Source organism: Bos grunniens, chromosome 19 (genome assembly GCF_055505025.1).
Source record: "Bos grunniens cultivar Pamir isolate PY7600 chromosome 19, Bosgru_T2T1.0, whole genome shotgun sequence".
Taxonomy (NCBI): Eukaryota; Metazoa; Chordata; class Mammalia; order Artiodactyla; family Bovidae; genus Bos; species Bos grunniens.
In genome coordinates, this window is record NC_141183.1 from 20,683,928 (window position 1) to 20,698,177 (window position 14,250).

At 60.3% G+C, this 14,250-nt stretch overlaps 2 protein-coding genes and 1 long non-coding RNA gene across 16 annotated transcripts; all 3 read left to right on the forward strand.

Moving 5' to 3' along the window:
- Nucleotides 1-465: 465 nt before the first annotated feature.
- Nucleotides 466-2,621, forward strand: CCR10 (C-C motif chemokine receptor 10). Its single transcript, XM_086357612.1, has 2 exons — nt 466-514; nt 1,385-2,621. Exons 1-2 carry the CDS (start codon nt 491-493, stop codon nt 2,456-2,458), a joined length of 1,098 nt encoding a protein of 365 aa, XP_086213738.1. The 5' UTR covers nt 466-490; the 3' UTR covers nt 2,459-2,621.
- Nucleotides 2,622-3,459: 838 nt separating this feature from the next.
- Nucleotides 3,460-4,307, forward strand: LOC147351567 (uncharacterized). The gene is made up of 2 exons (XR_015147592.1): nt 3,460-4,060; nt 4,159-4,307. It is a non-coding gene; the product is annotated as an uncharacterized LOC147351567 (long non-coding RNA).
- A 91-nt stretch (nt 4,308-4,398) lies between these two features.
- On the forward strand, nt 4,399-13,468 carry PLEKHH3 (pleckstrin homology, MyTH4 and FERM domain containing H3). 14 transcript variants are annotated; one of them, XR_015147587.1, is made up of 13 exons: nt 4,399-5,226; nt 7,208-7,263; nt 7,625-7,704; nt 7,803-7,994; nt 8,100-8,257; nt 8,370-8,490; nt 9,512-9,818; nt 10,419-10,626; nt 10,859-10,995; nt 11,278-11,410; nt 11,605-12,038; nt 12,354-12,545; nt 13,088-13,468. XR_015147587.1 is itself a non-coding variant. In XM_086357593.1 (13 exons), the coding sequence occupies exons 6-13, from the start codon at nt 8,449-8,451 to the stop codon at nt 13,259-13,261; spliced, it is 1,707 nt and encodes a 568-aa protein (XP_086213719.1). In that variant the 5' UTR covers nt 4,399-5,226; nt 7,208-7,263; nt 7,625-7,704; nt 7,803-7,994; nt 8,100-8,257; nt 8,370-8,448; the 3' UTR covers nt 13,262-13,468. The 14 variants fall into 14 exon arrangements, 10 of the variants coding, with proteins under 10 accessions (XP_086213719.1, XP_086213711.1, XP_086213713.1 ...); XR_015147588.1 differs by having other exon boundaries at nt 10,859-10,986; XM_086357593.1 differs by having other exon boundaries at nt 9,457-9,818; nt 11,605-12,063.
- The last annotated feature ends 782 nt before the right edge of the window (nt 13,469-14,250 follow it).

The following is a 14,250-nucleotide window of genomic DNA, read 5'->3' on the forward strand; positions in this document are numbered from 1 at the left end:
GGCCGCAGAGATGGGGGAAGGGAGACAGGGGCCGGCTGGGGGATCCTGGAAAATCCAAGAAGAGAGATGGAAAGGGAGGGTGCTTGGAGATAGGGAGAAGTGTAAGTAAAAAGAATCTAACATTTTCAGACAGCAAATTCTGCTCCAGGCACGCGTGCTAGGCACCTTCATTACCCTGTGAATTCTGCATTTTTATCTCACTCCATTTTGCAGATGAAAAACCCGAGGCTCAGAGAGGTTAAAAAAAAAAATTCTTCAGATCCCACAGGTAGCTACCAAGTGATAATATTCCAAAACCCATTCTTTTTCTACTGGCAAGGTAAAGGGAAATTTTTTTTAGGAGGTAGAATAGGAAAGTTAGGTAAAGAGGGCCCACAGACCCTCATCCCCACCTCCATCTCGGCCCTTCTCCCCGCCCCTTCCTTCCTGTCCCATTAGTTTATAACTTCTCTCCCCGGTGGCTTTACCTCAGAAACTTGAGTAGCCAGAGATGGGGACTGAGCCCGCAGAACAGGTGGGAGTGGGGGCAGGGGGGAGGAAAGGGTTACAGGGAGGGAGGGTAAAGGTGAACGGATGGGATTCCCCACCTGGCACCAAGTCTCTGCCTTCCTATGATTTACCTAGGATGTCTGGAACCCTCTGGGACCAGCGGCCCTCCAGATAGAAGGGGCTAGTAATGAGAGGCTGGGGTTGGGGGACACGACTGGGGATGAGAGGAAGGGTGAGCTGAATCTTGAGGTCTAAGGTCCTAACTGAGCCCAGAAAACCTGAAGTCCAACCTTTACATCATGAGTAGTTCAGCGAACCTTGTACTGGAAGCTTAGGGGTGGGGGTGAGGAGGAGAGAAGGGAAAGGAGAGGTAGAAAACGATTCTCCAGACCAAGCAAGGATTCCAGGGACCAAGTCTGAGGCAAAGTCTGAATATGGCTGTTCTTCCAGGAGATGGCGCTGCAAAAGAACGGAAGCTCTTAAGATTTATTAATAATGCAGACGCTGGGCCTTCAGAGAGCACAAATGCTTCACATTCATTATCTTCCTTATTTCAAACAATCCTCGTTTCAAACCACCCCCTCAGGAGGGCTGGTCGGGATTTCTGATCTCCACATTACCTATATTAGACAGCTGGAGAGCCAGAAAAGCAAATGATTTGCTCAAGGTCACCCAGGAAGCTGGATGTAGGGACAGGAGGGGTGCGCCGGAAGTCAAGGCCTGTCGAGGATATGCTAGGAAGAGTCTGGAAAAGAGTTTATGTCTTCTCCCTGTGTGCTGTACCATTGTACCTGGTCACACACCGGCTCCTAGCTTGGAATGCTTGTGTGGGAGGGGGAGCCGTGTGGTGGAGGCTTGTCTCATAAGGTCTCTCTTCTCATTATGGCCTCCTCAGGTCTCCTGGGGCCCCTACTCTGGGGAGGATGAGGCATATTCGGTTGAGCCGTTGCCAGAGCTCTGCTACAAGGCCGACGTCCAGGCCTTCAGTCGCGCCTTCCAACCCAGTGTCTCCCTGACGGTGGCTGCACTGGGTCTGGCCGGCAATGGCCTGGTCCTGGCCACCCATCTGGCGGCCCGACGTGCTGCCCGCTCGCCCACCTCTGCCCACCTGCTCCAACTGGCCCTGGCCGACCTTCTGCTGGCCCTGACCCTGCCCTTTGCCGCAGCCGGGGCTCTGCAAGGCTGGAGTCTGGGAAGTGCCACCTGCCGTGCCATCTCTGGCCTCTACTCGGCCTCCTTCCACGCCGGCTTCCTCTTTCTGGCCTGCATCAGCGCCGACCGCTACGTGGCCATCGCGCGGGCCCTCCCAGCTGGACCGAGGCCCTCGGCGCCGGGCCGTGCACACTTGGTCTCAGTCATCGTGTGGCTGTTGTCGCTGCTCCTGGCGTTGCCCGCTCTCCTTTTCAGCCAGGATGGGCACCGGGAAGGCCAGCGGCGCTGCCGTCTCATCTTCCCCGAGGGCCTCACGCAGACGGTGAAAGGGGCAAGCGCCGTGGCGCAGGTGGTCCTGGGCTTCGCGCTGCCGCTGGGCGTCATGGCGGCCTGCTATGCGCTCCTGGGCCGCACGCTGCTGGCCACCAGGGGGCCCGAGCGCCGGCGCGCGTTGCGCGTCGTGGTGGCCCTGGTGGCGGCATTCGTGGTGCTGCAGCTGCCCTACAGTCTCGCCCTGCTATTGGATACTGCCGACCTCCTGGCGGCCCGCGAGCGGAGCTGCCCGGCCAGCAAGCGCAAGGATCTGGCACTGCTGGTGACCGGGAGTTTGGCCCTCGCCCGCTGCGGCCTCAATCCAGTGCTCTACGCCTTTTTGGGCCTGCGCTTCCGCCAGGACCTGCGGAGGCTCCTAAGGGGTGGGGGCTGCAGTCCAGGGCCTCACCCCGGCGGCGGCGGAGGCCGCTGCCCCCGCCGGCCCCGCCTTTCTTCCTGCTCGGCTCCCACTGAGACCAACAGTTTCTCCTCCTGGGACCACTAGGGCTGCGAATCAAGAGGATGGGGCGGGCTGAGGAAATGTTTCCAGGGAGAGTAGTGGGAAGGGAGAGTCGGTGGGGGGCACTGAGAAAGAGGGAGGGACCTTAGGAATTGCTTCTGTACTTTGGCACATTAAATAGACAACATGGAAATGAGATGCAACTCAACAACTGTTACTATTTTTGAGTCACCGGCTTGGAAATGATTTGTAGCAGGGCAGAAATGGTGGTTCCCCCCGCCCCCCCTTCCCACTCTCCAGCTCTTGGCTCTGAGAGGAAGGCACCGAGAGCCTGGGTGGGGGTGGGGGGTCTCCTGAGCATGCTAAAGCTCTAGACACTGACACCCACTCTCACCGGGCCTCTGCCAGCAGAGGTAAGGTGGGAAAGTTGCCAGGCGAGGAGGGGTGGGGGTTCCTCCTGATACAGTGTAAGGAAGAGCTTTCTAACAACTAGAGTGCTATCCAGTAATGGCTGCCTTAGCAAGTACCGAGTTTCTGGCCTCTGGAATGCTCAGGCTGAGGCTGTCCGGGACTGCGTGTGCCTATGCCTGGTGTGGGGGTAGGAACGGGGCCAGGAGATTCCCGTTTTGGGTGTGCTTTTGGATTCAGTTACCACTCTAGAGTCCCTTCTAAGGTTCTCTTTTGGAGACAAAAAAGTAATCTAAAAAGTTGAGTCGGAGGTTTTCACCTTGGAGAAAATCCAAGGAGAGAATTCCAATTTGCAGATTTCCAAAGAGTGGTTATCACGGGTGAGGTGGGGGTGGGGGTGAAGCTACTCTCCTTCTTCCTTCGGGACAGGCTCAGAGGAAAGACAACGGAAAGAACTTCCCTGCAGGCAAGGGTCTGGGATCCAGACAGGGAAAAGAGTATATGGTTTCCATCCCGAAGAAGTCTCAGGGCAGGCCTCTCTCATCTGGGCCGAGGACAAGGCTGGGATGGCCTCTAGAGACATTGATTCCCAGTCTTTGTTTTACATAGTCAAGACACGCAGAATGGTGTCCACGTGCCACAACTCTCGCAGTTTAACATCCGGTCAGCAAAGCTGCCCTGACCACTGCAGCCAGGGGTCTGGGGACCCAGGGCAAGAAGGGCGGAGAGTGGCGGGGATGTCTCCAGGGAGGCGCTGGCCTGTCGTCCCTCCCCTGTCCCGCCCCGCCCAGCTCGGGCTAGTTTTCCTTCTCGGAGCCTCCGGGGGTTGAGACTAAGAAGCACGGCCTCCCGGTACCAGGATCCAGGGAAGGCCCGGAGATGGCGCCGATCCTCAAAAGGTCCAAGCCACTGGGGGTCAACCTGGAACCCTCCACCGGAGCTCGCGGGAATCGCCGCTGAGTCAGCAACGCACGCGCGCGCCCGCGGTCACTCTGGCCCCGCCCCTATGGCCCCGCCCCGTCCGCTTAGAGCCTCGGTTAACCCCATCCTACCCAGAATCGTAGGATCTTCACCGGAGAAGCCTCCACTCCATTCGAAGACCACGGGATGCCCTAGAATCCCGTCACTCTACTCTCTCAACTGGAGTTCAGTGAGTTGTGCGCTCTAAATTAGATTTTATTTCGGGGCCTGGACTGCACTTTCCCGGAGTCTCTGCCTCAGTTTCTACACCTCAAAGAGGTAACTCAGATCGAGGAATTGGACTCCATCCACGGGCGGAGGGCTACACCTCTAGGGCTGTGCCTGGCGCAGGTAGCTAAGGTTCTTTCCTTTCTTAGGAAACCTGTGACGAGACAGCAGTCGGAGGGCAGCACTCAGAGCCTCCCTCTATGCCCTATGGGCACTTTGTTCTGCAAAGCTCCTGCCCAAGAGCACTTTTAATTTGTTGGTTGGTAAGCCAAGAGTTAAAACAAGAGCATGAAGGCGGGCTTCCGTGACGTCACTAGCAGTCCGCGTCTGACCTCAGAGGCGGGGGCGTGGCTAACATCACACTGCCCCCTCCCTCCCTATTCCCCGGCCCCTCCTCGCTGTCACCAAGCCAGGGGCACATGATGCAACCCGCCGCGGTTCAGTAGGTTGATTGGTGGCCGCGCCCGGCGCCAGGCACAGGGATTGGACAGAAGAGGCTGTGACGAAAACTGGACACAGCCCTGTAAAGAAGGGAGGAGAGAAAGAAGAGGGAGGGGGGCCCGAAGAGGAGGGGGTTGGGGAGGCGGGGTCCCGGCACTGTGCTCGCGCCCCTAGCGCGCCAGTCCCCGGGCTGCAGGGAGCGCAGCGCGCGCGGCCCGGGCCCCGGCCACCGGACGCCCTACCGGACACGACCCTCCTTGGAGCTTGGACAACTGCCCACCTCGGACACTGCACCGGACACTGCCCCCCACAGAGCTGGACACTACAACGGACACTACTTCCCAGCTCCGGACATTGCTCCTTCCCCCCCACCCCCAGCCCTGGACGCTTGCCCCCCTCCCCCTCCGGGGGCCCAGACTCCGAGCCCCCTGCAGGCTCCAGCTAGCGACCCTCTGCACCCCAGCGCCAGACACCACCTCCTCCCACTCCCCGACTCCCTTTCCCTCCTCCCGCCTCATCTTTCTCCCGCTCGGGTCGGAGCCCCGCCAGTTTCCCCGACCCCCTGCAGCTCGGCCTCGGCTGCCCGCACCCTCATCCCGCGGCTGCTCGCCCGGATGCCTCTCCCCGGGGGATTGTGGTGGCTCCTCTGCTGCCGTCGAGGCTTTACTCTTCTGCATCGGGACTACGGGGACGGCGAGCTTAGCGGGGACGGGGACGAAGACGAGGACGAGGAGACCTTTGAGCTACGGACCCCGAGTCCAGCGGGCGGCGGGAGGGTAAGTCCCCGGGGGGTTTGGAGCCTTGTCTCAACCCCTCTCACTACAACCGGCCGTCAAGCCTAATCCTGCTCGACTCCAGCAAACGCCGTGTGGACTGGGTTCTCAGTGGATGTTTTTGCCTGGGGGCTCGAAGCCCTCGAGAGCTCCAGCAGCAGCCCGCCTTGGGATCTGCCTGTGGGCCTCGCGCAGCACGCTGGGCGCTGTCCACCTGCTGGGGGCCCTGAGGCAGGGGAGGTGTCACGCCTGGCCCGACCTGGCCCTGCCTCTCCCTTCCCCGCCGGGCCCGCGTCCCATCTCGTCTCCTTCCGCCTCCGCCAGCGCCGAGGAATGTGGCGAGGCCGGCTGGGCAGCTCGGACGCCTGGGTCCGCTCCGCTCCCAGTTCACGAGCGCAGGGAGCTAGGGCCAGATGCAGGAGTTCCCGCCGCAGGGACCTGGGCGAGGGGAAGCAGGTATCCTCAGATTGGGGTCCGTGGCGGGGGCTCCATGGAGAGGGAGCCGGGGGGTCACAGCTTTCCGAGGACCCCTCATCATTACCCTGACACTCAGGACAGAACTCTTCGCCCTTCCTGGTGAAGCTCCTCGGGGATCCCTGAGGGAATGGTGAGAGACACTCGGCTCCGGGGTTTCGTCGAATCTTGCCATGGGGAAACTGAGGCTCCACTGATGTAGGAGACGATCATCCCCTGACGTCCCCTCTCTCATGCCCCTACACCCCAGCCACCAGACTTCGGGCAGCCAGACTCGTGTGCTGTGGCCTGGGTCAGGCTCCCATCCCCCGCTCAGGGGTCCTTAGCAGGCCCAGTGGCTCAGTGCCCGGTGGGGCGGGCTGCGCAGCCGGGGCCGGCGCCAGCACCTGGCGGAGGCGGAGGGCGGATAAATATAGAGGGGGGGAGGGAGGGAAGCAGGGGACTGCGATTAGGGTAGTTGGTCTAAGAGAGGGGTCAGCACCTGCCCCTACGGTGGTGTGGCTGAGAGCCCCTCTTGGCCCCCCCAGAAAATAAGAGGACCTGTGCCCCTGAAGGCACTGGACCCAGGCGTCCCCAAGCTTCCATTCTGGGCAGGGTCGGCTTTGTGAACCACTGCCATTGCCTCCCTCATGCTCCACCTCCACCCCCCTTCCCCCAGAGCTTGGGGACAGGTGTCCCTGGCCCCCCTCCCCCGCCTCCTGGCTTTAGCTGCCTGGTCGCAATGGGACCCTGGCACAGTTCCTCCCGCCTGACCTGGCTCCTGGATGGGTTTTCAGCCTCTCTTAGACCCCAGTCTACAGTAGAAATTCCAGGGCACGAAGGTGGGATGGGGGAGGGAGGGCAAAATCCTGGACTGTACCTTCCATGCAGAGTATTCTTCAGCCTGGCCTGAGCCCCAGCAAAAGGGCAGGGTCTCTACCTACCACTGAGTTTCAGGAGTGTCTGTGGGAGGGGATAAGAAGCTCTTGGAGAAACTCCTATACTGAAAGGGTTCCTCTTCCCTTCATTCACCTCCGTGCCTACCACCTGCCTGCCAGCCTGAACGCCCACCAGCCAAAGAAGGGAAAATGAGGAGGAGGGGGTGACTTCGAGTCTGCCAGAGCAAGAAAGGACTTCATCTACCACTCCCTTTTCAAAGATTGGGAAGCTAAGGCCCAAAGACTTAAGGGGGCTTGCCCAGGTTCCACAGCGAGTTTCTGACTGGAATTAATGGTTGAGATGGTATTAGAACCCTGGTCTCCTGACTCTGCCTGGTGCTTTTTCTACTCTTCCCCAACCCCTGATTGCCTCTTGAATCAGAGACAAGGCAAGAGTCTTGGCTTCTTAGCTTGGGCTGTTGGGTAGAGACTGGTGGAAGGGGCAAGTCCAGTGGCTTCAGCTCGCTGGGTCAGTCACAGTCACCACCCCACGCCTTGATTCCTCCATTCCCTGAGCTGCGCTGTCCCAGAGCAGAAGCCACTGGCATCCTGCAAGGAGGGTTCTGAGCCTGAGAGATGCCCTGTTTCCCCAGGGCCCCCTAGATGTGACGTTGACTCAGCCTATGAGGAGTGGGCCAGTCTCAGACAGGTGAGCCCAGCCCCTGCAGTCCCATGGTCTGGAGACCCCAGCCAGTTCCTGGGACCCCCATCCTCTCCTTCTTCCCTCCCCGCGGTTGTGCAATAAGGGAGAGGCCTTACGCCCGGACGCTGTGGTTTGGCCAGGGTCCCGGGGGGCGGTCCGGCTGGGGGCGCGGGGAGGAAGGGGGGGTCCAGGCTATTTCTGGTTCGAGGTCAGAACGGCCCAGCGGTTCCCACAGCCTGGGGGAGGGGTGCCCAGCCGGGAGTAGGCACCCCTCGCGGCCTGTCTGGGGAGCCCTTAGAGAAGAGCCTCCTGGAGGCGGGGTGCAGGACCGGCAGGCTTGCCCAACCCTCACTCCCCTCTTGCCCAGGCTGCAAAGCTGGGAGGAGACGCGGAGCCTCATCCCGGAGAAGGGGCCGTCTGAAGATGACCCAGATGTCGTCGTGAAAGGTGGGGATCCACCTCATACGCTCTAGAGGCCCCATCCCAACCCTCCAGGGGATGATGTCGTATCCTGCTGATCCCCTTTCCCGCCTTTTCCCCCGAAGGTTGGCTGTACCGCGAGCCCCGAGGAGGAGGGGCGCGGCCCTGGTTGCCCCCGCGCCGAGCCTGGTTTGTGCTCACCCGGGACTCCCTGGACCAGTTCAGCAGCAGCGGGAAGGGGGCGAGGCGGCTCGGGAGCCTAGTGCTCACCAGCCTGTGCTCAGTGTCCGGCCCTGAGCGCAGGCCCAAGGAGACCGGTGAGACCTCCTGGGGATTCTCCTACCTCCCCAGGCAGCTGCCCCAGGCAGCCCTGATTGCCCACCGCCCCCCCCCCCCGCCCCCGCGGCCTCTCTTTCCCCCAGGTCTGTGGTCAGTGACCGTGAGTGGCCGGAAGCACAGCGTTCGGCTCTGCTCGCCCCGCCAGTCAGAGGCAGAGTGCTGGGGGGTGGCGCTGCGGGAAGTGATCGCCTCCAAGGCACCTCTGGAGACCCCCACCCAGCTGCTGCTCAGGGACATTCAGGTGCGAGGGAGAGAACTCTATGGAGAAAGAGGAGGGTGATGGACCCATAAGCTTTCTGGGTTCACGAGGGAGCTCCCTTCTCCATCACTGAGATCATTTCCCTGGCCTCTAGGAGAGTCGTGGGGATCCAGAAGCCGTGGCCCTTATTTACAGAAGAAACCCAATTCTGAGGCACACCAGTGGAGCCCTGTATGCCCCACTCCTGCCCCTGCCCTACGGAGTCACTGCCCCAGGTGAGTGGTGCCATGGCCCAAGTCCCTGGGATGGGGTCTCACTTGATAGGGATCTAGGAGTCCTCAGAGGACTAGCCCCTAGCCCCTCATTTTTCAAAGGATGAAGATGAAACAAGAAGTGGTGCAGACTGATACCCAGGGTAGAGGGGGAGGGAAGCCAGCACAGAAAGTAAAGACCCCCTTTGACTGACTACCTTCTCTTTGGGTCTCATTCTGACTACCGATGTTCCTTCACGAGCTTTTACACACTCTCTCTTGTTCTTTCATTATACTCTCAACACCATGACATACTTCCTTTACAAGTGGTGGAAAAGCCACCACCTCAGGAGAATGTGCTGGCCTCGTTTAGCTGCACTTCTCCCCAAAAGGGTATAATGACAGGCCCAGGTTCTCAAGCTAGAGGAATAAGGGGAGCTGGGAGAAGAGCCTTGGTTTTCTGACTCTCAGTCCAACCTGTTTTCTGGCCCACAGTGATGACTCTCAGTACCTAAGTACAGAACCCACGGTTTGACTCTGTCTTTTAGTCTATCCCTCCAAGTTACTAGGGCTTCCCTGGTGGCTCAGACGGTAAAGAATCAGCCTGCAATGTGGGAGACTTGGGTTCAATCCCTGGGTTGGGAAGATCCCCTGGAGAAGGGAACGGCTCCCCACTCCATTATTCTGGCCTGGAGAATCCTGTGGACAGAGGAGCCTGGCAGGCTACAGTCCATGGGGAAGCAAAGAGTCACTATATGGAGAAGCAAAGTTACAAGACTGAGCGACTAACACTTTTTCCAAGTTACTAACTTGAAGCCTAGCCTTAGTGGGTCTAGAGGAGGAGATTCCTGGGAGGCAGGGGTTGAATTTGGCTCTGTGGGGACCATTGCTTTCCCTTCACTCTTCCTGTCCTTCGCACTCTCCCCTCCTTGCCACCCCTGTCCCCTTGTACTCCCTCTGACCTTCCCGCGGTTCACGCCTTCCTCCCAGGGCCCGTCTTTGTTTCCCCTCTCCAAACCGTCCCTCCGCCCCCACCCTCCCTCAGGTCCCGGCTACGCGCCCTTGCGCGAGGAGGCCGTGAGGCTGTTCCTGGCGCTGCAGGCCCTGGAGGGGGCGCGGCGCCCTGGGCCCCTGATGCAGGGTGTGCTCCAGACCTGCCGGGACCTGCCCGCGCTCCGAGACGAACTCTTCCTGCAGCTGGCTAAGCAGACCTCGGGCCCCGCGGGGCCCCCCGGGCCGCCAGCAACCCAAGACCCCGCGGCCCTGCGGTACTGGCAGCTCCTCACTTGCATGAGCTGCACCTTCCGGCCAGGGGGAGCCGTAAGGGGACACCTCCTTGGGCATCTGGAGAGGTGAGAGGGGAGGAGTGGGGGTAAGGCCAAGGCGAGGGAGCGGAGGGAGCTGAGAAAGAATGGCAGCCATTCCAAAGGGTTTGACAGATGGAGAACTTGGACCCAGAGAAGGGAAGGGACTTGCCCAAGGTCAGGGCCGCTGCTCCGGAGCGCAGTGCCTTTGTGGGAATCACAAGTTCATATCCCACTTGTGGGCGGAGGAATTACAAAAAAGGCTCCCACTTTGAGCAGAAGAATTATTAAAAGGCTGTTTTTCCTCGGGGCTGATGCAGTCCAGTGCCAGGACTTTTAGGTTGGAAGGCAGAATGCGGCTGGAGTTTGGATTTCAACCCAAAGGAGGAGCATGGAAATTTTGGGAAGTGGGAGAGGGCAGATAGGCTGCCAAGGACCTTAGAAAGTAATTCAGCTCCTTACAGAGCGTGGGGGTGGGGTGGGGTGGTGTTTAGATTCAGAACAGCTGGTGGTGCTGCCTTCAAGGAACTTAGAGTTGGAGGGGAGGGAATCGGGCCAGGTGAAATAAAAGTCTGAGCTAAGAAGGCAATAGTGGGGAGGAGAAGGAAAGCCCTGGGAGCACTAACCCTCCAGTTGTCCTTAATCCAGGACTGAGCAGGCGCTCCCGGACTCGGAACTGGCGGAATATGCGCGCTTCATACGGAGAGCTCTGGGCCGGACGCGCGGCCGGGAGCTAGTGCCATCGCTGGCCGAGATTTCCGCGCTGAGCCGACGGCAGGAGTTGTTGTGCACCGTGCACTGTCCGGGGGCTGGTGCCTGCCCTGTGGCCATAGACTCCCACACCACGGCGGGAGAGGTAAGACCAGAGAGAACCCCGGAAACCTCAGCCTCCCAGCGTCCCGTGCCTGGCTTTCCTGGTGCCGGGACCCTAGGTTTGCCCGAGTCTGAGAGTCATCAGTTGGGTATGGGCTGCGTGTGGCGGGACTAAGAGACCTGAAAGATACCTCCAGTTGGACCCTTCCAGAAGTACTGGCAGGCCCCCTGCGTGGTATGAGCCTGACTTTCCTCTTATGCTCCCTGCCTTCCAGGTGGCTCGAGAGCTGGTGGGGCGGCTGGGCTTGACCCGGAGCCGTAATACATTCGCGCTGTACGAGCAACGAGGGGCGCAGGAACGAGCCCTGGCTGGGGGGACTCTCGTGGCCGACGTGCTCACCAGGTTTGAGAAGTAAATGTCCAGCCCCAGCCCTGCTCTCCGTTAGCCCATTGGCCTCTCTGCTTCAATCCATCCCTAAGTAAACGTTTACCGAGCGCTGGCCTCGGCATGGTGAAGTTCACAGGCGGATTCCTGCCCGCCGGCGGTTTGCAGTCGGGCTCCGAGGCTCGCCTCCGCGGTCCACTCCGCCCGGGCGGGCCCCGCCTCCAAACATCTGGCCTCGCCTCTTTCCCCTGGGCTGCCGCCTGCGGGGCCCTGCTACCCGGCCGTATCGCTCCCTTCTTTTTTCTGCAGCTTGGCGGCGGAGGAAGCCGGGCTGGAGGACCCGCCGGACACCGGTTGGAGACTATGTCTGCGTCTTCACGGACCTCTGCACCCTGAGGGGCTGTCCCCAGACGGTCACGAACTGCCCTTCCTCTTTGAGCAGGTGAGGCTCTCCCGCACTCACGCCTGGGGGAGACCCCGTAGCCTGAACCCCCCCCCTTTCTGGGCCTTCGCTTTTCATCCTTATGACAACCCCGGGGGAGGCGGTGCTCCAACCCAGACCTACAGTTCCGCACCCTAGGTGTCTTCGCGACGGTACCCGCGGCTCCCGTGCTGATGCCTGCTGCCTCCCCGTAGGCTCACGCTCTGCTGCTGCGCGGCCGGCCGCCCCCGCCCGACGACACGCTGCGCGCCCTGGCGGCGCTGCGCCTGCAGAGCCTGCACCGGGACTTTCCCCCGCGGGCGCCCCTGCCGCGCCTGGACCGCTTGCTGCCCACCCCGGCCCGGCCGCGTGAAGACCCTCCCCGCCCGGTGCCCAGGCCTCCCCCCTCCGCCGCCCTGCTGGCCGGGGCGATCTGGAGCCCGAGCCTGGCCAAGAGGCGGGCGGAGCGGGCCCGGCACGGCGGGGCCGGCCGCACGGCTGGAAGCGTGGCCCGCGAGGGAGGTGGCGGCGCCGGCAGGGCGGCTGCTGTGCTGGGAGGCTGGAAGCGGCTACGGGGCATGGGCCGAGCTGAGGCCATGGCTGCCTACCTGGCTCTGGCGGCGCAGTGTCCAGGGTTCGGCGCTGCTCGGTATGACGTTCTGGAGCTGAGCACGGTGAGGGGGAGAAGGGAGAGGGGGACTCTGGTGGCCCAAGCCCCACACCTTTGCCCCAGAGCCACAGGCCCCCGTTGTGGGTCACTGCACTCCCTACACCCAGCACAGCTGCCCATCTCAAAGCCCAGGAATCACTGTCCCTGAGGCCCTCACTCTCAGGAGCTGTGGATCATGTGGGGGGTGGGAGGGACCAGGAAACCTCTTGCTCATAGCCATCTCCCTCCACCAAAAATAAGGCAGCAGGGTCCCCCCTTTCCACCCTGACTCTGCCTGTCTGTCCACATCCACAGGAGCCTGGTGGGGGCGCTCCACAGAAGCTATGCCTGGGCCTGGGAGCCAAGGCCATGTCCCTCTCGCGGCCGGGTGAGACAGAGCCCATCCACAGCGTCAGCTATGGCCGTGTGGCCGCCTGCCAGCTAATGGGTCCCCACACCCTGGCCTTGAGGGTGGGAGAGAGCCAGCTCCTCCTGCAGAGTCCCCAGGTGAGTGGGAAGAGGGTGTAGAAGGAGGAAGGGAGGGAGAGGGTGTTAAACATTTATGAAACATTGAGCATGGGTCAGGTGCAGCCCTAGACCTTAGGGATCCCACAGTGATCAAAGACAAACTCAAGGAGCTTACGTTAGTACTGGCCATCAGACACGAAACAAGGAATCAAAGACTGTTAAAGACAGTGACAAATGCTATGAAGGCAAGGGTAGTCAGACAGGAAGTGACTGGAGGGGATCAGAGCATTAGGTAGGATGGTCAGGAAAAGCTACTCAACAACACCCAAAGGAGATCCTGGGACACAGCTTTCCAGGCAGAGGGACCTGCAAGTGCAAAGGTCCTGAGATGAGACTCGCCTTAGGATATCCTAACAGAGGAGCAGAAGTGTGATAGGCACAGAATGAGGGAGAGAGGTGATGAGGAAGGAAAGGTTGAGGAGGGCAGCTCACATAAGGCCTTGGGAAGGAGCCTGGGGGGAGGATGAGACAAAGGAGAACTCATTGGCCCCTTTTGTACTCTGACCTCTGTCCTCTCTTAGGTGGAAGAGATCGTGCAGCTGGTGAATGCCTACTTGGCCAACCCCTCCCCCGAGAGGCCCAGCAGCAGCCCTCCTCCATGCCAAGACCTGCCAGACACCTCCCCTCCCAGCCAGCACCCGGGTCTGGACGAGCCCCAGGGACAGTCGGGCTGTTTGGGGCAGCTGCAGGACTGAGCTTGCCAAGAGGTCACGACCTCCCTCTTGCCTCCAGCCTGGATCTGGACTACTCTGAGATTTCAGGGAACCATGGACCCTTTTGGCCCTGCAGGGACAGGGCATACCCCACACGCAAGGGCTGCAATGGGTGCAGACAATTTTCTAGTTTGTTTCTTAATTTATTTGTAGAAGAGAAGCAAAAAAAAAAATCCTTATTTACACAAACCCTTCCTGTAGGAGTGTTGTCAGTGGGACAAGTTGGAGCCCCAGAGCTCAGAGCTCCACCCCCAGGGACGCCCACACTCCCAGGCTTTTACCAGCACTGAGAGGAGTCTGAACACCGCAGGGCTCCACCCTCCTTGACCTTCTAGATTTAACCTCCTCGTGGCCAGTATGCTGCCCTAGGGTAGTGGGTGGGGCAGGCAAGAGGGCAGTTTTGGAAGCTGGCAATTACTCATCCTTCTTCCATTGAGTGGCATGGGGGTGGCCTCTTGGCGTCCCTGAGGCCCAAGGACAGTGAGTCACCAGGACTGGCACTACCCAGTCCTACCCTGGTGTCCAGCTTCTGGGTCTTAGTTGGGACTATCTTTAATGTGCCTACTGCTTTGGGCCTGGAACAGAAGAAGCCTGGAGCAGGATCAGACCCAAGAACTTCTCTGGCACAGACAATGCATTGATCGGGATGGGCTCAGCTTTACTCCTGAGCTCTGTTACTGCTTTATCAGATCAAGCTGAATTGGGTTAACTCCTGAGGATCTAAATGCCTTGGGCCTGGGAATCCAGAGTCTTGGCTTTCTTGACTTGCTCAGAATGCTGCAAGCCTTCTTTTAGCAGCCTCCACAGCCTCTGCCCTGAGTGGAGGAGGCTGGGGCAATATGGGCAATGTAGATCCACCCTCGGGCAGGACCTTAGGCACAGAGGAGACAGCAGACATCAGTAACGCTGGCTCCAGTTAAACAGCCTGGTTCTAGGCAGGGATGCTCATGGAAACAATGGACACACGGACT